General features: G+C 36.9%; 1 protein-coding gene across 1 annotated transcript in view; it reads right to left on the bottom strand.

Moving 5' to 3' along the window:
* The window catches only part of AGPS (alkylglycerone phosphate synthase), a 50,193-nt gene that overhangs the window by 7,832 nt on the left and 20,936 nt on the right, over nucleotides 1–21,425 (bottom strand). Inside the window, exons 6-19 of the mRNA XM_041473454.1 lie at nucleotides 21,118–21,189; nucleotides 19,496–19,575; nucleotides 17,826–17,906; nucleotides 16,623–16,748; nucleotides 14,495–14,603; nucleotides 14,034–14,161; nucleotides 11,287–11,338; nucleotides 9,965–10,041; nucleotides 9,048–9,160; nucleotides 7,447–7,516; nucleotides 6,655–6,716; nucleotides 4,801–4,890; nucleotides 4,311–4,410; nucleotides 2,561–2,618 (exon numbers count right to left, since the gene is read on the bottom strand). Of these exons, the coding sequence (XP_041329388.1) occupies nucleotides 2,561–2,618; nucleotides 4,311–4,410; nucleotides 4,801–4,890; nucleotides 6,655–6,716; nucleotides 7,447–7,516; nucleotides 9,048–9,160; nucleotides 9,965–10,041; nucleotides 11,287–11,338; nucleotides 14,034–14,161; nucleotides 14,495–14,603; nucleotides 16,623–16,748; nucleotides 17,826–17,906; nucleotides 19,496–19,575; nucleotides 21,118–21,189 (1,218 nt within the window). The remainder of the gene's footprint in view (nucleotides 1–2,560; nucleotides 2,619–4,310; nucleotides 4,411–4,800; nucleotides 4,891–6,654; nucleotides 6,717–7,446; nucleotides 7,517–9,047; nucleotides 9,161–9,964; nucleotides 10,042–11,286; nucleotides 11,339–14,033; nucleotides 14,162–14,494; nucleotides 14,604–16,622; nucleotides 16,749–17,825; nucleotides 17,907–19,495; nucleotides 19,576–21,117; nucleotides 21,190–21,425) is intronic.

Raw genomic sequence — 21,425 nt, 5'->3', positions numbered from 1 at the left:
ACCCCACAATCTGATAATTGTTTCCTTAAGCAGCCAGTTGTAGTTAAAACAGTGCCTCAAAGGGAAGCAATGTATCATTAGTTTTTACACTGCTTAGTTTTACATGGACCCTGAGCTTGGTAACATGAAAGGGATCAGGCACAAATCCAACCTTCTCCCTCTCTGATGGTGTACCCCAAAGGAGTTACAGTTGTATTTATACACCAGTCATACCTACTGGTACCTCCTCAGCACATTATTTCATGCATACAAAAAAAGGCATGTTTGATAAAAAAAAAAAAAAAAAAATCAAGTGTGACACATAATATGTGTGTTTTAAGGACTTGCCAAAAATTATTAGAATAATTATCTGAACTTAAACTTGTATCTACAAGAAATTGTCATTCCTAATGCTGCTTTCTAAATGCTAAGTTTCTAAACACTGTCTATGGCTCTCTAGCAACCTTACATGGCTCTCAAATCTAAAGATACCCAGTGCCCAGAAAGAAGGATCAAAGCTCTGCTTGAAGATGTGCAATGTCCTTTTCTGAGCGAAGGACACAGTCAAGCCAGGGTGACAGCTATAACAGGGGTTGGGGGAAGGATGATTTATCCACAGTAAAGTCCTTCTGAAGCTACTCTTCATAAAGTTAAAAGTACCATGATTTTAGTTCTCACTGTGCACCGACCTGCAGTTGGTACTTCCCCAGATGCAAAACAATTTATACATTTACACAACTCAAACTGTCATATATGACCATTTCTTCACTCAAGGAGTATATGAACATTGACTTAAGCAGGATTTGTATTTCCTATAGCCTCAAGTCCCAGACTACATCTGTTTTCTTTGATACACAAACCCAGAGTTAAAACAGCTCCATTTATCACAGTGTGATTGTAGGCAGACAAATCAGCCTGTCTGTTTCCAGATAGTGAAAACAACTGTTATTAATCACAATTACAAGACAAACACCAAAGGAAATTGCACCAGTATTTTCTTTTACCCTACACAATAGACCAGTCAGTGCTAAGAGTTACAGGCTCGAAGGTCAGTAAATAAAACTGACAATATTAGGCTAATTTTCAGCACCACATCTACTAAGCACTAGAAAAAAATTAATCTTGAATATTAAACATAATGAACCGCCACACAAAACCATTCAAAGTGGAAAATATATATCAGTATCAGAGGCAGTCATGCATACAACAGGAGTATACGAAGTCAAACAGAAACCCAGTTTTCATAGCTGTGGAGTCACAAGGTTCAAGCATGCAAGGGTTTGAAAATGCTACATAATTTTTTTTTCTTGTTCAACACATGTGGTAAGCAAAGTTTTATATGGTGAGGGCAAATACATCCGAATGTGTGACAAGCTCCAGCTGCATGTGAGTTGGATGAAATGCAGTCACAGTAAAACAGAGTGCCACAGCAGGGAAAGCATGAGAGTACATCAAGGGGGTAACCCCACATCCAATGTGTGAGACTTGACAGTTCCACTACACCACCATGTTAAAGATTTAATCAGAGCATATCGACCAAAAACTACTGAAACCTTTTCACTCATGTTATTACCTACACATCCTTCAATATCCTGATCCTGCTAAAGCAGAGTCCATTTCAGTTTTCATCACAAATCAAGATGCCTGAAAACAGCCCTAGCTAAAAGTTTAAGTTTCCTTCAAGTTTAGGAAGTAACTGACATGTTTTAGAGCACAGCTTCTGCCCTTTAGGATTTTTTCCCCCCACAAAGTGATTTTAGAATTACAAACTTTTTCTCTAGTTTTAAACCATTACGTCTTCTTTGCTCTTGTATCTGTGACCAAGCAATGCCCCAAGAGAGCAGAGAGAACAAATATATGAAAATAATCACTTTCAAGAAGGTAGCTGCACAAATCACACTGACATCACAACAAGTCTTCCTGACATCCAAGGTTATAACATTGTATAGGATGCATGCAATCAAATTAAACTATCTATATATGTGGGAAAAGCGTATGTAAAGCCTCAGGTATAGGAAGTATTGCTTACACATGACATTGGTTCTTAATATTAAAGCACAAAATACCTTGTGGAGATGCTAGTAACACAGGACAAGTAATCCCCAAACTCCAAGAGAGGAAACTGGGTAACTAGAACTTACCAGACAGCAGGCCAGTAAAGTCAACACTTACATAACATCAATTATGCAATAAATGGTAGATTGCAACATAGTCCAGTTCAAAGTCACTGGTTTTTTTATTCAGACACTTGGCCTAAGTGCTCTGGAATTTGTGCAAACAACATTCACAAAGCCACAAGGGACACAAAACTGTCGTACAATTGTGAAAATCACATTTGAAGTCTTTGTAACTGAATATATATCTACACAAGGATCAGTAAAAGTTGTTTAAGACAAACTGATCAAACTGGAAAAAAGAGTGAGAAGTTCCTAGATAAAATGCCAGGAGATCTCCTTGACCCTCCCCCAGTAATTTCAGTTAATGCCATGAAGTATTTTTCTGAATTCTACTACAAACTATTTTATGTACTCATGAAAATTTAGCAGTATCAAAGAGACTAACATTAGACTGAGAACATTACCTCCATGGTGATGTGAAAGACTTCCTCCATTGGCAAGTATTTCTTCTCTGGCAGCCCTCTAAATTTGAAAGAGATGGTATTTATTCAATACATGTTGTACAGCAATTGTACAACACTGTTGGATTTCATGGAATGCTTTCTACTGCAGTCATACACACAGGTGTATGAAAAGTTTCAGAAGTAATTAGGGTACATTATATAGGTAAACATTTTAGTTCAAGCCTGCAGATAAAGGTAAGTAAGAATCATCTAAATAAACATCACAGCCATGACATTTCAAATGGCATCTCTTGTAACAAATGTATTACACAAGAATAGAATATTCTGGATCTCTTTCCCCTTGCCAAAACTTAAATATCCAGCAGCTGGGATGCTCATTTGGGAGATGATTAAGTCTCAAAAAAGAAGTCTGAAAACAGGCTTGTCAGAGAGTGTCAAGATCCTTATTCAGATCAGAGTTCAACCCAGATCTCCAAGATGCTGGTTGAGGCAGGGAGATACTTTACAACAGACAACGCTTTCGCAGGTGTAGTTTGTGGCAGAAAACAGAATTTAGTTTTTTATGTTAAGAATGCTCAAGTTGTAGAATCTTCTTTACCAGTCACTTCTGAGTAATTAGAGAGCTTAGAAGGTGTAAACAACAAAAACTTTTCTAAGCCCAAGCACTACATGTTTTCTTTTCTAAAGAGTGTACGACTTTAGGAATAACATATGTAACTGTAGTTGTGCAGTTGAGATTTTTTTTCAGTCTGCCATAGAACACATATACTTGGTCAGCAAACTCACTTTGTCAATATTAAATTTTGTCACTACAATGGAAAACGTGCATTCAGATCATCACACAAACAAATTCCAATGAAAGAAATATCTAGGTATAAGTAAGTTTCATTAAGTAAATACTCAAGTGTTACATTCTTCAGTGCCCTATATGCAACAGCACGGAAGCCTCTGAACTTGTAGATAAAACTTTGCATCCATTTGCCAAATTCAAGAGAAATTTCTAAAGAATAAGCATGAGAAGAATGATATCCCAGTCATAAATACTATTTATCTACAGTCCTATTAGCAATTTTCTGGTGCTGAACTTTGAGCTAGGAACCAGAAGGTAGGACAAAAAGCAATCTGGCCATAGTTCTTCTAAGAATTGCATCTTGAAGGTAACAAGGATATTCGTTTCACCTAAGTACAGTGTTTCATCAGCTGAAGTGTTACAGCAGAATTACTGCAGAGATGCTTGGCCAATGCTGAAGCAGCTTACAACTGGTCTAACAGACTGAACTTAGACCTATGCTTAATCTCAGCCTAACAGAAAAGGCATGAGACAGTACCATTCCTTATTCTCTACATGCAGAACTATTAATAAGGTATGATCTTGGCAGTTTTACCATGCATTTTACAGACTGAGTGTTAAGCAGAAGTAGTCTTGTAAATAAGGGAACTAAGGAAGACTAGTTTCCCATAGATTTGGGGTTTAAGGTTTGAAGCTTCTGCCATCCAAGAAACTCCAGGTCAAGCTCTTCTTCTATACTTCAGTCAGAGTACTGATGTACTGATATCTAAAACTGTCACCTGGTAGCCTTTTCTCTACTTGATGAACTATTAACATGTATTATTGCTAATAATGATCAAAGCTTTACACACAGACTTTTGAGATCTTTCCTGCAAAATTCAGTAAGCTTGGTCAATAGGTTCATAACAAAACACAGGTCATCAGCTTTTCCCCCTTACCTATCGTTTCTTTATACATTACCTCAATTTGTTCATAGACATGAATAGGATCACTAATTCCTCTGTAGTTAAAGGCAAAGTAGAAGTAGACGCATGCACCTGCATCATAAGTCTGCGTCACCCTGTTGAAGAGAACTGCATTACAAACAAAGCTTTATGATATTAAGTCAACCACTATGTGACATCATAAAATTCCTAAGATTACTTCCTATCTTATTCAAAGGGACAGCATCTTTTTTTAAAAATTTCTTTATATTTTTTGCTCCTAATCCAGGAGTGACTCAATGCTATGACTTTGAAAGTTGAAGTCGTTACAATTGATTCTTGTCCATATAAGCAAGAATCTAAAGCCTAAGCAAGTGCTACTAATCCCTTGAACCCCCCACTCCTCCATGTAATCCACTTGCAGGTTCAAGAGGAAGGTTAAGGCTACTAGTACTTGTAATATCTTCACTAGATCTCTTACTGAACAAAGATTCAAGAAAAATTATTTATATTATTGCATGGCTTACCTACAGGTGGAAAGAGGAGCAAACTGAACACCCTTTTCTTTGCATTCTCGTACTATCCTTTCCTTCACATTTCTACAAAGGTCCAAAACCCTGTAACAGGAAACACATTAATATATAAAATTTCAGTATTTGATTTTATATAGCTTCTAAAAAAAGAACTTCGCAACCTTTTTAAAAAGCATAATCTAATACAATGTAAGAGTACCTTCTAAAATCACTGTTAACTAGCTTAGTCTTTGTTCTAAGGATAGTTCTCATCAAGACTCCACTGCTTTTTCTGCACTTCTCCTGAATAGCAAGTTGAAAAAGAGAACCTAAAAACTCTTCTTCATAAGGAAGAGATGTCAAAAGTGTTAAAAAAAATAAGGAGGTACCTACTTCTGTATGTCTTTACTTTCTTAGCAAAACAGCCTCAAAGTTTTGGCAAAATATTAACAAATACAGAAGAAATCCTGAGAACTCAAAGGTCTGGCAAACTATACTAACACCGTATCTTTGTGCTGCTGCAAGGCCAAAACTGCAGATCCTTCAGCTGGGCACTACTCTGCCAACTTGAAACACTACAATTCTAATACAGCAATGAGCAATGAGATCTTGTTAGAAGCCATACTTGTTCCGCTTTTCTTTTTTTTGTTCTTCTAGGACAGACTCAGGTGCAAACAAAGTGCTAGAGCAACCAAAAGAAATCACTGTTTTTCAAATGATCATTTCTTCAGTTACACATTCTCCCACAAAGGTCTGCAGAGTTACAATTCAGATTTTGGTGTTTTATACAGATTTAGAGCTACATTAAAGATTCACAGAACACAGGAGAATTTAACCATTTAGTGAATAAGAAAGTCAGCTAAATATTTTGTTCAAGTATCTGCTACCTGTCAAGAAGAAGTTAATCAGTTTATGGAAAGTTACAGGATCCTCAAAAATCAAAGCAGAAAAAGGTTTTCAAAGCATTTGCTTTGGTGAGGACAATTTTAAATACTTTCTTAAGTACAAATTCATATCTTCTGAAACGAGGGAATGGCAAAAAAATTGGTGACTAAGAAGTTAGCATGCTTCAAAAATCTATAAAGCTAAAGTAAAAGGAAGAGCACTTTCTCTTTAAAATTGTTCTCAAATTTCTTCTACGCTCTTAGGATACTTTGCAATTTTCAAACAGGCTGGAATTTACAATTGCCACTAAATTCAATAGCAAGGGTATAGGGTTCCTAGCTTAAGTCACCAGACTTTGCATTGAATGCTGTAAAGCTTTGATTCAAATCACTTTAGATCCTACTAAAGAGATTTCAAGCTTACCAAATGGACCGGAGCAACCAAAATGATTTTGTATATTAAACTCTGTTGTGGTCAAATGTTTCTCAACCATAGCTAATAGATAAAATACCCTTAGGTAAAAGACCTCAATCTTGGGAAAAATTTACCCTTTCAGTATTTCCCTACATTACTGGACAAAGAAAAAAACTTACTTAAATATACTTGATTATTTTCATCTTCACTACAGACTAATCCCTTTGAAATACACTGATGATCCCACACATGTGGCTGCTCATGCCCCATTGCAATTGTGTCACCAATGTCCTGCCTTCTAAACAGGGCAATTTCAAATCCTAAATTTGTTACAGTAAGGTAACCTAAGATAAATATTACTGAAGGCTTGATACACTGCATTTGCAAAACTCTGGTATGTAATTTATCAGCAACTTCAGCAAGAACACACAGCTGCAAGACTCAAGGTATGTCAGGCTGCATCCAATACACGTAAGGCCTAAAAGAAGCATCCTCATGAGCAAACATGAGTTAGGAGTAATTTGAATGAAATCAAGTTTTAAGAAATTCTGAAGAGTAATAAGAGTTTACCTATCCCAAGGAACAGATGTCTCAAATGATTCTCCTATTACGTAATAATCCAGGCCTAGGTCCTAATAAAAAGAGTAAGGAGATTATCAGTAACATTCAGCATCAGTGTCTGGGATTCCAGTGTATGCTACACAGTTATCAGGAGAACAACTTTTTAGTATGCAGGAGAAGAACAGAAATTCTAATGTAGCAAAAACACCCGTATGTCCCAGTGACGTAAGTTTATTACTAACAGGGAAATAGGGAAGCTCTTAAAGACACAGATGACAAACATTTTGATGCCATGGCTACAGTGAGATAACTTATCAGACTGTAAGTACATCTACACTAATCAAGTATTTTTATCACTATAGTACCAAGCCACGAGTTTCACTGTGCTCATCAGTATAATACCTAGCAAAAATATTTTTGTGCAATGTAGTCACTGTCTAGATAGAAAAAAGACAAACGTCTTCTCATCTTAAACACAGCCTGCTGAAATAAAGGGAGATTCAGTGATTTGTCCCCAACAAATCAAACACTCAGGATGTGCATATTGTTCTGAAAAAAAAAATCTCAAACAGTAAGACTAAAATGCGTAAGAACAGCTGCAGCAGTTTAGACTAAAAGTTCTTTATGTTGGAATTCTGATTTAAACCAGTCATAAGCAGATCCTGGGTTGATATAACCTCTGAGATATCATCCAAAGCAGCCTGCACTCAGATTTCAGAAAAAGCATCTTCAAAGAAACATCTCTATGTTTCATTACATTAATTAGAAGAAGTTGCAGCAGACAGACAAAAGCTGACCTACCCTAAGGTAAGCGATGACAAATGTCAGCATGTATCCTCTCTGTCCATTATCTTCTCCTGCTGCCAAGCCACTGCAATTTAGAAGAAATTCATTAATTTCCCACCAAATTAGTTACCAGTTTACAAAAATATTTATAAAATAACTTTGATTATTAAACATATGTCCAAGTTTAGCTGCCTAAGCTGTGTTAAAGAAGTTGTTAATAGTAAAGTTTCTCCAGTAGAAATCAGAAGTTACTTCAGACCAGATCTTTATTCATTTCTCTTTTCATTCCATAACCTGGAGACGAACTTAACAAAATATTTGACGTGATCTTAGAAAACAGTTTTCAAAACCCACAAAAGAGTGGAAAAACACAAGCAGACACAATATATTCTGGATATTAATTTACAGGAACATGGGTAATTACATTTCTAAGCAGGTTGGATTTGTGTACTTTTATGTGCACAAGTCATGAGACCCCAAGACTTAAGATCCCCAAAGCATAAGAGAGCTGAATGAATTTTAAAAAGACACAAAGATCATAATACTAAAGAAAAAGGAAGCCTCGCTTTCACTAGTCTAGCAAGGGTTATTATGAAAGCACTTGTTTTTAACTGTTGGTTTCTAAGAACAACAGAGTGCTATGCATCTGGAATCAGTATTCCTATAAGCTCCCCTAAATCTGAGAGAGAGGTGGGTATGGGTGTAGACAGACACCTGAAAAAGCACAGAACTGAAGTATTTTATACTATAAAGCCATTAAATGGTTTAGCATTTTAAGCCAGGTTAACCTACTGAAGACTTCACTAATAGCCTTAATAAAGCAGCATAGACAGCACCATCTTGTAATGGCTCTAACACAGACAAGTTTCAACCCCTTACCAATACACTACCATCTTGAAATACCAAAATACAAAAGGATTCACAATTGAAGTAACAGAATAAAAGCACAATAAAAGCACAGAATTCAAAAATTATAGCCTAGAAATGGATAAACCAGCACTTATACGTATATTTGAATAGCTGAGACTAGTATTAGCAGGAACAGTACTTTCATGACAAATCACAGTTTTAATGATGGTTTTAATCAATCACACTTAATCAAGCCAGAAGGAAAGAAAATGCTTGATCATTACTCAGCCTGCCACTTCAATGGGTGCTTTCTCTCCCTTTGTGGCACAGAAAATCACTGCACTCGTTCAACTAAAGTTTCTTGTATTAATATACTCACATGAATTCTGCAAAAACTTAATATCACCCTTATGATTGTCTCCCTTTCTGTATTCAAAATATAGAATTTAGAATTGCAAAACAAGCTGCTTCTATGCCTGTAAACAATTAAAAGGGCTGGTTTCCACTTTAATATCATTCATTCTATATTTAGTAAATATTTTTCTGCAATACACGGACAGCTGAAGTTTTTCAGTTAAGTTACCTATGAATTAGTGCAAGCCATATGTATCAAAGGGAGCATTCAGTAGCTAATTGACTGCTGCCACTTCAAACTAGTAAATGAGAACATATCCATACAGGAACCACTACAAAAATATGGTAGCCCAATTTTTTCCTGGACAGTTCATTCCCAGTTTCACATTGAAAATGTTCTTTGAAAAGCATACCCAAACTTGGTGGCAATATCATAGACCTGCTTCTCATGCTGAAGAACCTTCTCTCTGTCACCCTCAAAGAGCAAGGTAGCTACACACAGTATGTTGGGATCAAATCCTTTGAACTGCAAAGAGAGACAAACTTGCCATTAGTCACAGTCTGTGTGGCAGAATACAAGGAACAGGTTTTTACTTTTCAAATACATCGCATATGCCCTAGTCAGTAAGCGTTGCTGCAATTAAGAGGAATAATTAGGATAAAAGTCTTTCAAAAATTTACTCCTAAAATACTTAAGTTTTTCCTTGACAGGACAGGTCAACGGAAATAACAAATTATCTGTCACCTCTTTCCTCCTGTTAAAAAGGCAGGATAGGCACAACAGCTGTCTACCTATACTGTAGAAAAAAAAAGGTCTTAAATGCTTTAAGCAACAGAGACATTAATATTGAATCAACTACTCCTATCAGCTATAAAAGCAGGAAGAAAACTATGACCATCAGGAATGTGGAGGGAAGGAAATACTTCTGGGCTATCTCAACCAGAATATGTACTCCTTAACAAAAGAAATCCCAAGACACATGTTATTTCCCACTTCAATAGTCCAAGAAAAAGCAGCAGAATCAACATTGGTCCCTGTTTTCCAGAAGTACGCTCACTCCTGGAAGACAATTTTCTACATTTGAATACCCATATTTGCAGTAACAGGCATAAATCTCTTATACAGGTATGGCCAGTGACAACAGCTCTCCTGGAATAACTCCTCAAACACAATTTCATTTGAATTAAACCACATTTAGAACCTCAAGTTCTTGCACTGTAGTATTAGGTACACTCAAACTCAGCTGCATTAGAAGCAGTTTACCAAAAAATCTTGAATTTTATGAATAGCATGCAAAATTCAAACCAATATTAAAAACCCCAAAATTACCTTTGTGATGTAGAACTTTTTCAGCCCATCCAAAAACGATGTAAAAATGGAAGCAACTTGTGGTTTAAGAGCATGACCTTTGGCAAAAAAGCAGAAAAAGGCATATTAAGGCAAACAGCTCTTAAGATTCGTACTTTAGGGGGCAAATAAAAAATAGCTTGGTAGTCAAAATGACTAGAATTTCTCACAGCACTTTGATTATCAAAATTAAAGAGAATTCTCTCTACTCATTTCGAACATGATTTAGGAAAAGATTTCATTAATTTTTTTAAGACATATGTACAACTGTGCACAAATATTTAACACTTTAATTAAGGCTGCCTAAGTTTAGATTTCACAAGCCTATGGCATGTGGAAAATTTTTAAGAGAGCGCTTCATTAGTTTTTACACCACAAAACTAAGAAAAATCAGGGACTTTTTTTTTTTTTTAAGTTACACCAAAACCACTGAAACAAACAGCCAAGAATGGTGAAAGTTAGGAGTTAAGCATTTTTTCCCTAACTTGTGTGAAGTTTTCTACATAAAGCTAGTTATTGCTTCCTTAATGACAAACGGGGAACTAAAATTACCAGGATATATAAATGGTGTCTTGGAGCCTGTTAAATTAACATTTCTGCCTCAGGACTGGGTTTAATTGAGATGAAAGTCTTTTACTGTTTGTTCCATTGTTTTCAGTCACAAACAACTTCTGAACTCTCATTACTGCTTCACTTTAGCAGCCTGGCATCTGGCCTACATGCTGTGAGCCCAATTCATAAAAAGTTATGCACCATTTACATGATACTTCCTTCTAAAATACTTCACAAAGCATTTCCTCCTGAATAACACATCAGCTTCAACAACTGACTGCTCTTTTTTCCTCTTAAGCAAAGAGGGAGTCTCTCTGCAGATACAAACCCCAAGGAGGACACCTACAAGCACACTTCAGTAAGCGCAGAGAAATCATGAAAAGACATTAATTTATTAAACCACAATCTAAAAAAATTACGTAACTAGAATCTCTACTCCTTTACAGCAAAATAGAAGAAGTTATTCCAGAATTTCAATCTCACCAATAGACTAAATGTCAAGAAATGAAACAGCAGAAAACCCACTTCATTTATAGGCAGAGCATGGCTCTTTACTGACTCAAGTAGCTGACAGTATTCCCTCAAAGACAGGCTTCTGTTTCCGAAACTCACGTTCGGCACTGTCTGGAGATTGAGCTCTGGGTTCACTGCCCTCTGTCTAGATTTGAGCAAAAGAATTACTACCCAAAACAGACCTAAGCTACTAAAAAGCCCTTGGAAACATGATGCTCCACAATGATCTACATACTTACCAAACTGAAACTGTGCATTGTCAACAAGGCGAATTGATGCAGGAGCACATCTCTTGGAGGCAAAGTTAGGGAGTAAGAGGAAGGAAGAAGAAAAACATTGTGTACATAGTTGGTTTTAAAGAAGGCGAATTGATGCAGGAGCACATCTCTTGGAGGCAAAGTTAGGGGAGTAAGAGGAAGGAAGAAGAAAAAAATTGTGTACATAGCTGGTTTTAAAATTCATTACAATCAAATTTTCATTTCAAAATAGCTTATAAGAAAGCACACTTTGATACCAGAAACCTCTGGCCATCACCATCATTGAAACAGGGTGACTATAAGCTTGTTTTCACTGGAATAACAACACCTACTAGGTATGTCTAGATATAATGCATTGAGAATTTTCAGTTTAATCTCAAGCCAACACAGCAATAGTCCAAAAACATTGATTTTCACATTTTGAGTGTTCTTCTAAAATGGCATATGCACTAAAGATAGCACACTTGTTTAGTACATCAAGTTTATGTTTCTGTGTAATCAGAGATACACACATAATAAAAATCCATTGAAACGTTTAATTGTTGAAGGTCATCTTGGCATGCAGCTGAGCACTACACAGCTGCTCACTGAGCCCCCTCCCCAGTGGGACAGGGAAGAAAAATTAGAAGGGCAAAAGCTGAAAAACCCATGGGTTGAGATGAAGACAGCTTGGTAAGCAAAATGGAGAAAAAAACCCCACAAAAGCACAATGCAAAAAGCAATCAATTACCATCAGCTGACCAATATACAGCCAGTTTTCAAGCAATGGCAACCTCTATGAAACACCCCCCTCTATTTTATTTATGATCATGATGTTATATGGTATCTGCCTTTAGTCAGTTTGGGTCAGTTGTCCCAAGTGTGTACCCTCCCAGCCTCTTATCTGCTCCAACACACTTGGCGGTAGGAAGAGAGAAACAGAAAAAGCTTTGACACTTTGTGAACGTTATTTAGTAATAACTAAAACACTGGGGTGTTAACACTCTTTTGGTTGCAAGTACAAAAGCTAACACCACACATGCTGCTATGAAAAGAGTTGACTTCATCCTGGCTAGACCCGGTACACTCATGCTCTGCTGTCAGACTGCAATCAAAATCTGAACTTGGGTCTAATCTAGATTCTGCACTGTATAGGAATCTGAAAAAAGAGTAAGAACAGCTGCCTTCACTTAGGTAAGTTTCTGGTCATGTATATGCCTACATCATATACTAACTGATGGCCATGTCCAGTCATACTGAAATGTATGGCCAGAGGAATATGACAAAAGTCTGAATTTTAGGCTAGTCATCATCTCATCACATGGATATGGAAGTACTGCTCTTTCACTTCATTTGACATGTTCACTCCTCACAGTATCATTAATATGTATTAGGTCACACAAGAGGAAGAAAACATGAAGAACTAAGGGAGCTCACCAGGCAGGTAGACAGAAGGCTGTGGGAGTGGTTTTAAATGAGACCAACCCACCCACAACCTACAGGCTGATTATTCTTACATTAAAGTGGACTGATACATAAAAGAGCTTTTCAGACAGCAATCATTGTAATTACTACTCTGATGTGAGGGGCAACAGAAGAGAATAAGTAGTTCAGGCTCAAGTAAGCAGAGAAACAGCAGCAGCAGCAACAGAAGCTTAGAAATGGAGCAACATTAAGTGGCAAATAGTGCCTCCTTTTTTCCGCTCTAACTAAGCCCATAGACAGGGAAAACACATGAGTTCCTTAACTGATTTTAAATGTTGATCAGCCATATGATTAAGCATTCCCAAAAAGTCTGCTTAGGTACCTTTAAAAGGAAGGACAAGCACTAGCAGTAGAAGCACGACAGAAAAACTGGCAAGTGCTGCTGACTAGCATATACATGTCATTCACATACCAGTTTGAACATCTGGCTTGGAACATTAAGCCATTAATTTAGACCAATCACTGGAAAAAATGTAAAGCTGTGTTTAGTTTGGCATTAATTAAAACATTTCTGAAATTATTTCCCCAATTCAGGGTACACTCTACCATTCATATATATAATTTGGTATGTTTTGCACAGAACAGAGGAAAGTTAGTCAGTAGAGAAAGAGGCTAGCCAGACTAAAATTTGTTTGGATGCACAGCCTTGAGGAAAAGTACTACAGAACTTTGAAATCAAAGTACTTCACTACCTGAAAGCATCTGCCTGCACTATTCTCTATTTAAATACTACAGTGTAAGCACAATTCCACTTGGAAATATCCATCACACCTGTCCATGTCACTGTGCTCCAGGCAGTGATTTCTAAATACAGGCTATAACCTTCCATTGCATTCCTTTTGCTCCTTTACCACTTCAAAGCCATGAATTCAACTGCCTTTTACCTGTATGCTGCAACTCAATTCCTTTAAACACTGGTCCCATTTACATAGTCCTAATTAATCTAAGGGTAAAGTTCTCAGCTGAAGGAGATACAAAGCTGAATTTTTCAGGCTGCAATATGAAAATAACTCCCACTGAAACAAGCCATTAAAAGGCTTGTCCATGTTTTGGCTCAGAATACCAAGCAAAGTTCTAACATACTCAGTCCTCAACTGAGTGATTGCCAAAATCCTCATGGACCATATCCTGCATTTCATGGATGCTTACAAGATTCCGACCTTAAAATCCTGGTTAACAACTGCCAGAAATACTGAAGCATCAATATACCCCTACTGCTAGAATCCATGAGTCCTCGAGTGAAGTCAACTCCAGCTTTTCTTTACCTGCTTTGCCACTTCCCTCAAGCAGGCCACCCCTCGCTCAAAGTTGGGGAAGACCACAGAGCCGTACTTCTGGTATTCAGGGACTGGGCGAATCTTTATCGTAACTTCAGTAACCACTCCAAGGGTTCCTTCAGGAGAGGAGAAAAACTGAGCAAAATGTTCCAAGATGAACTGCTTGCAAGCTACCCAACTTAACATGTACCAGAATATTGTAAGTTAACATAAATCAGAAATCCCAGAAATTCAGTTGGCAATAGCAGGTGATTTATTATTTCTTACATGGTGAATTCTCACAATATATTCTCTAAATCGTGCTCTTTGTTACTAGACTAGTAGGCTGACTCCACAGGTCCAATGCCACCCATCAACACACTGGAAGCCACAGCATTAAAGACACTCAAATAATCGAGCATTATGCAAGCTGAATTAAGATGCAGTGTGTGAAATTACTCTGTTTATACCTTCAGATCCCATAATGAAGTGATGGATATCAGGTCCCGTTGACATGCGAGGTACTTGACAGTTTTTTTCTACTATTCCTCTAGGAGTTACCATTTTTATATGAATCACCTGTTTAAACAAAGTGCAACGACTATCAATATTAGCATTAAGCACAGATTTTTATTATATTTATTTTCCACAAAACATATTAAGTTTGATACAGTTTGGCTTTATAGGTTTTGGACATTGTGTAGGCAGCCCCAAGAACCTGAGAACTATTACCAACCATTATTTTGACACAGCATGGTTTCCCCACACAACAGATAGTTTCCATTCTATGACAAATCATATCAACTGGTGGCTACATCCAGGCAATACCAGTTAAAACTGTTTTGCTTCTCAGTGTAGAACTTCACAGATAGAACTTTATATACACCAGGATTTTAATCCAGAATATACATTGTACTACAGAGGGAAAAAGTGAGGGTTTAAGCTTTGCCTAAGTTTTGCTTTAGAACTGCTGCTTGATGAAGCTACTATAATTCAGTCATTGATTGCTACAGAAATATTTCAATTAGGAGGAAAGACAGAAGTAGTGAAATACTTTGTGAAATAGATTATCAATATAAAAGCTGCCATAAGACTGACACGTGTAGGACTAGAAGGTTGTTTTTTTAAAAAATATTTTTCAATGTTATTGTTTCCAGCTTCATTCAGGCCCATGCAATAGAGCTCACATTTGGGTTTTTTTAATCCTCTATTCAATTCAATCCTCTATTTTATACCTTATACCAAGGAAGGGCAGAGTTTCAGCTTTGCTTTAGTGATGCCTTTAAATGAAGCAAAATTACTGAATTTCAGCTAATGGCTTTAAAACTTTCAAGCACAGGTAGTTAAGTAATTTTCACTCTATGCAATTTATGAAGCATTGATTCTGCAGTAAGTGGATTTTAGGCAGCTTATATAACACACTGTTTCAAGATATAAAGTTCCTCAAAAGGCAAACACTTCCTTGAAACATTCTCACCGTGCTATTTTGAAACTCATGAACTGCTCTGAATCAATTTTCAATCCTATTTCCTTCTAATGAAAATTTCAGAAGCTGTTTTAGCCTGAAGTTATGCTTCCATAATAGAGAAGCCTTCAGCCTCACAACTCCCAGAACAAGCAAAACTGTACCATTCAGGCAGCAGGGGAGTGATGACACTTTGTAAGTGCTACGAGTTTTACTTCAGCCAGGTCTACAAATAAAAACTGAGTAGTTCCTGCTAGCCTCAGTCACTGACAGTGAAGTGTCATACCTGTGCACAGAACAAATATGTCTAAACTATGAGCTGATGAAAAAGCCTGAGGTAACATGGATACATTACCTAGAGTGTGCTGCAGGAAAGAAGGAAAAAATTCACACATGGAAGGGTTAAACAAATTATGAGAGAAAGCTGGAAGTTTGAAGCAAAAAGGCAGGCGAAGTCTGAGCAGCGATAATTTATCTTCAATATATTCAATGTATTTGTTGTTACAGAAAACATAGACTTTAAAATCAAAAAGTATGCTTAAAAGTATTATTTGAGTTAATATAAAGTTGAACCATTTTAATGACTAAAACAAATTCAAGAGTAGAACACTGCCATTCCCAGTCCACTGCTTCTTTCCTCTGGATTCCTACAAACCATGTGGTGGCACTAGATCTCACCGCTGCGCACCCACATGCTCAATTAGATCAGCCTACTGATTTAACAAATACTGCTAGCCATGGGCATGTAGGAAGGTGAGGAGCCGCTTGCTGTCAGACAGTTCAGCTACACATCTTCAGGTACACACAACAGGTAGGAGAGAACATGGGACTTCTGGAAGTTTGTCAGGATGATTACACAGGATGAGTATAGAGTCCAAAATGGTAGAAGACAGCACCAGAGTCAAGACAGAGTAACAATTCCTTAAGCTAGTTAGAGAGTGCTGAAATGAGAATTAATTTTATGTCAGTGATAAGGATTACTGGTACTAATACCAAAAACAAGGAAACAAGCATGTCAGTCAAGATTTGATGCCAAACCTGTATTACGCAAAGAAGCACTATTTACTCTCCCACTGTGAGTCCTTATAATAAGTTAAATATCTGAAATTATAATAAGTATTAAAACTGCTTACCAGATCTTCAATGTTTCCATAGATGTTTTTTTTCATGCCTGATGCTCGTGTTGCTACCCATCCTCCTAGTGAACTGAATTCCATGGAGTCTGGTTCATGGCCTGTACAGAAGCCACTTTCAGCAAGCTAAAGAAAAGAAAAGAAAAAATACATCCTACAGGTCCTGCATTAACTTAGTAGTCTAAATTCAATATTCTATTCCTATTTGGTTTGTTTGGGTTGGTTTTTTTTTAAAAAAGTATCCTGATCATACACCCATTTATGAAACTTTTATCTTGGATATGTACGTGACACGCAAATTGATTCTGCTTCTACTGTGCACACCTGTGCTACATATCACCCTATAATACTCCTCCCCAGCATTTTAAAACTGAGAACTCTATTGTTCAAAACAAGGTGCAAATTCACATACATCTGCAAAAAGAAATTATAACTTAGGTAACTGCCAACTTTGCACAAATGCTGCCAATAAATAAGGCACTTAATCTCTTGATCCTTCTATCCTAATGTGATATGCAGCAGGTCTGCAGAAAAATTGAGCAAATTGCCTGTAGTTAATTCTCTCAAAGAGAGATGTGTTTTAATATACAGCCACCTGGTTGGGCTTCCTGTATGCAACATTGTCAACTACTTGTGATGCAGATCATGCATTCCTGTACATTAAGTAGTCACTTGTTTCTCATTTTTCTGTATTAACTTGGCCTTGCCATCTGCACAGCACCTGAGGTTGACAGGATGCCCTCAGAATTACAACACCAAAGCTGTCAAACAGCAAGAATTAAAGGCCAAGCAGTCTCACATTAAGTGATAACTGCATTAGTGCATTTGAGATAATCAGTTTGCACTGACCAACTGATAACAATCATGTTGAACAGCTGTATTTAAGTATACCATGTAACATGGATCATTAACTATGTTCTGTTGTACACAGTGGATCTAACTTAAAGGCTGAAAGCCACTTCTACATCCTGTCTACAGCGATTAATTTAGCTCATGGTTTTCTCTATACCACAGGAACCTGTGGCTTTGTATGTTTACTGGTCATATATTAGGAAGGGTGGGTTCATAACCATTGCATGTAATTCTTACCAGCTGTATGAAAACACACAAGAATTAAGAATTAATTCAATGATTTGGACAAGATATAAACAAAACCTAAGAAAAATATTAAAAAATACTAGAAACTTAACCAGATAAAAATACCTGTTTTTCCAGATCTTGTCCAACAATGCCAGCTTCTACACAAGCTGTTAAGTTTTTTTCATCTATCCAGAGAATCCGATTCTGTTGAGAAGCCAATCAAAACTAAGAATGAGTGTTTAAGATTTCTGTTTACTTCCTTCCCTAATGCTATAGGATCAACATGCTTAGTCATACAATTTACTATTGATACCACTCCAGTTATTACACCAGTGGAAGCTGAGGCTCTTCACTCCCTAAAGCTGCTACACAATAGGTTTCAATTTATAAAGTCACCATTACAAGAGACTAACACATATAACTGTCAATTTATACCAGGGATGTTTATAGAATAGAAAGCAAAAAAGCCAGAAAGAATTAAAACAAAACTCTTGTAGGAGTCTCCCACTCACTAAGTATGGGCTAACTAATTATTCAAAGTGAACTACTTCAGCTGCTTCAGTTTCAACATAAACTGCTTAACTCATCTCAGATACCTATATAAATCAGTTTTTATGCAATATCGACCCTATATATAAGATAAAGATAACTATTAAGCGTTTATTAAAATAGTAAAGCTTCAGCAATCATCTTAACTGCTCTGAGACACCTATGTTTTAACTTTGACAATGCTTCCTTTCACCTGAATTTTCTTATTTTCTCTCTTCATTAATGATTACAAGAACTGGCTGGCAGTCATTCAAGACACATGAAACTGGTTCATTTTCTGACTCAATCCTTATTTCCACATCTAGCTGACAAAAAAGAAAGATACTAAGAATTAAGCACATTTCCTTGCCACACCTACACCTGACAGAAGTCAAAGCTGTGGGCTATAAATCAAGGAGTTCAAATGAAGTCCTGAGTCACTAGTGTACTTGTTGGATTTCATTCTGATAGACACCTGAAGAGCTTCCTTCAACATACAAGTACCACCACTGCAGAAAAAAATCACTTTGTTTAACTAAAGAACCACTGAGTGCAGAAAACTGAGCCAAACCCCAGCTCTTACCTTCAAGGCTAAAGGAGTTTAATAAGCTCAGCAAGTAGATGAAGGCAGTAGAGCCTTACATCAAAGATACAGAGCTTTTTCTGAAGCATCTCATTACCAAGTAGCCATAAATCTATCATTTTAAAAGTACAAAGCTCTTTATAATGAAAAGATGAAAACTAGCAATAAATTTTACAGAACTTCATTTCTAGACTGCCATAAAACTATGAACTTCACATTCTCAAGATGCTATCTACACAAAATCCCCAGTTATTTCTTGGAAGTTTATCCTTCAAGTTGATTTATGTATATTAGGTCACCTTATTAATCTTTGCTTTAAGTCATTTGAAGACTAGTGCAAAAACTAGTGAAATTTGCAATAACAACTTCCTCCTAGCCTTTCATTTATCCTCAGTACAAATTCCAATATAGAAGAAGAGGAGCGTTCTCTGAGTTTGATCACTTGAAGCTGCTATAAGGCTTAACAGTGATTTTTTTTTTAATTGAATATATACAGGTCCTATGAAGTAGTACAGGACTAATATCAGAAAAACAAACTGAACGAGTACAGTTTAATATCATAGTGCTGATTAGTACTTCCATCCCTACTTTATTCTGGAAAAGAAAGAAATGCCATTCTGTAGTGATGACCCAAGTAACTGTAGGATGATTGAAAAATAAATTAAACTTTAAGAGATCATACCATTTGTGATGTATCCAGGGAGACAATTGTTCTTTTTTCTTCTTCAGGACATTCAAGGGCACTAGAGACACTTGTCCCTCCTGCAAATATAGGAATGATATTTTGTGATCATAAAATTCTCAGGTAGCTTTTCTTCCAATAGAATGCCTCTCTCCCTCCTTTCTGATAGAGAACTGAATAAAGAAAGATCACTGAAGTTAACTGAGTGATTAGTCTCTTAAGGCTGCCCCCTTCTCCAGACCAGGTTTCACAAAATCAAGCTGTGGAGCTGAACAATGCTTTAGCAGCACTCCATAACAAACATGACATTCTGTGACCATCTCAGCGGCTTCTGTTAAGCCCAGCACAGAGCTTGAAAACAAAGAAGGGTAAGAAATTACAAAGCTATTCAAGAAACAGAGAGCTATAGTTTCTGTATATTCTTCAGCTACCACTATGGAACAACCTACAAACTTGGAATAAGAAGTCTGCCTAGTACAGGAACGTAATACTCATCTGAAAGAAAAAATAAACTGAAGGCTTTAACTATTAAAAAAAGGTAAAATCAAGCATCAGACATAGAAATGGTTTCTCATGTATCTTTACAGGATGTCGCAGAACAGCCCCCAAGAAACCATTTCCCAAGACTGCCAGAGCCATAGGAAAAGAGGGGGTAGGATACTCAAGATCCACAGCAGGCCATGAGAAGAAAAGACAATGGCAAGTACAGAGAAAGTGCCAGCTAATAAAACACTCTGCAAGAGCAGTGAGGTCCATCACCTTTTGTTTCCAGTGATGGAAAAGGTGGCACTTCCCTTAAATACCAAGCGCTACTGTAATAACTTCACAAGTTGATTGCAATTTACTAGAAACCAACTTGGAAAACAACCTGAAGATCTTTTTGTATCCTGGACAGTGAACAAGAAATAGTCAATATTGCTGCTTTCAGGTCTACTGGTTTACTACTATCAGTTAAAATGTGACTTTTAGCAGTTTTGCAGTCCTTCAGACGCATCTGGCAAGGGTAACAGTGTTTAGTGAGGAATCAGCTCACCAAGTTTGCTATCGTCTTCAAGGGAAATGTTCATTTTCTTAAATAGTTAATGCCCTTTTGCAAGGGCTGTATACAGCATAAGCAAGTACCAAGTAAAACACACAGACTTATACCACATAATTAAGAGTTCTTGACAAAAACCTTATCACAGAAAGAGCTCATGAAAGCCAAAACCCCATGTTTCCTAAGCTCTGTGTTAAAACAAGGTAGCTCACAGCTCTACTTCAGCAGGCTTAGAGAAGACACCCACAGTGAAAACTGGAAGTCCTTTATGCATTCTTTAGGCTGAGGAGGACACAGATTGTACAGGCCTTTAGCTGTACTCTGTATCTGGAAAACTTCCTGAAAACCCCTTGCCACAGGAGTTTCTACTGAACAACATCTACAAGGAAATTATTCTAATTTTGCAGTAGCGTTTGACCACAAGCCCCTCTGAAACTTTGAATTTCAACAGTGGAACAAAAACCCCTAATTTATGCACATTGTGGGAACAGACCACAAGTAATGAAGAACATATATTTAAACTGAAGTAGAAGACATTTTCATGAATAACCTTAAACAGTTAACGATACTTCATAATTTCGCTTACCACCAAACGGTATTATGCAGAGATTGTGTTTGCAGGCTAATTCCACAATTTTAACTACGTCTTCATGGCAAACTAAAAAAGAACAAACAGTTAAAAAATAGGCTTTGTGCTTGGTACTGTTATTTGTGCTTATTACTAAATACTGCAGTCTCATTAAGCAGCAGCCCCTTTTCCAACACCAGCAAGGAAGACATTTCAAAGTTAGGCAATAAATAAGAGGTCGGAAGTATCAGTTATATATTTTAGACCTCAAACAATTCTACATTTGAAGAACTAACTGCAGTTTTAATCTCTTGCTCTACTCATGG

Source organism: Pyrgilauda ruficollis, unplaced genomic scaffold, assembly GCF_017590135.1.
Source record: "Pyrgilauda ruficollis isolate IOZ18807 unplaced genomic scaffold, ASM1759013v1 scaffold3, whole genome shotgun sequence".
Classification (NCBI taxonomy): domain Eukaryota; kingdom Metazoa; phylum Chordata; class Aves; order Passeriformes; family Passeridae; genus Pyrgilauda; species Pyrgilauda ruficollis.
This window is presented reverse-complemented; position numbering and strand designations above follow the sequence as displayed.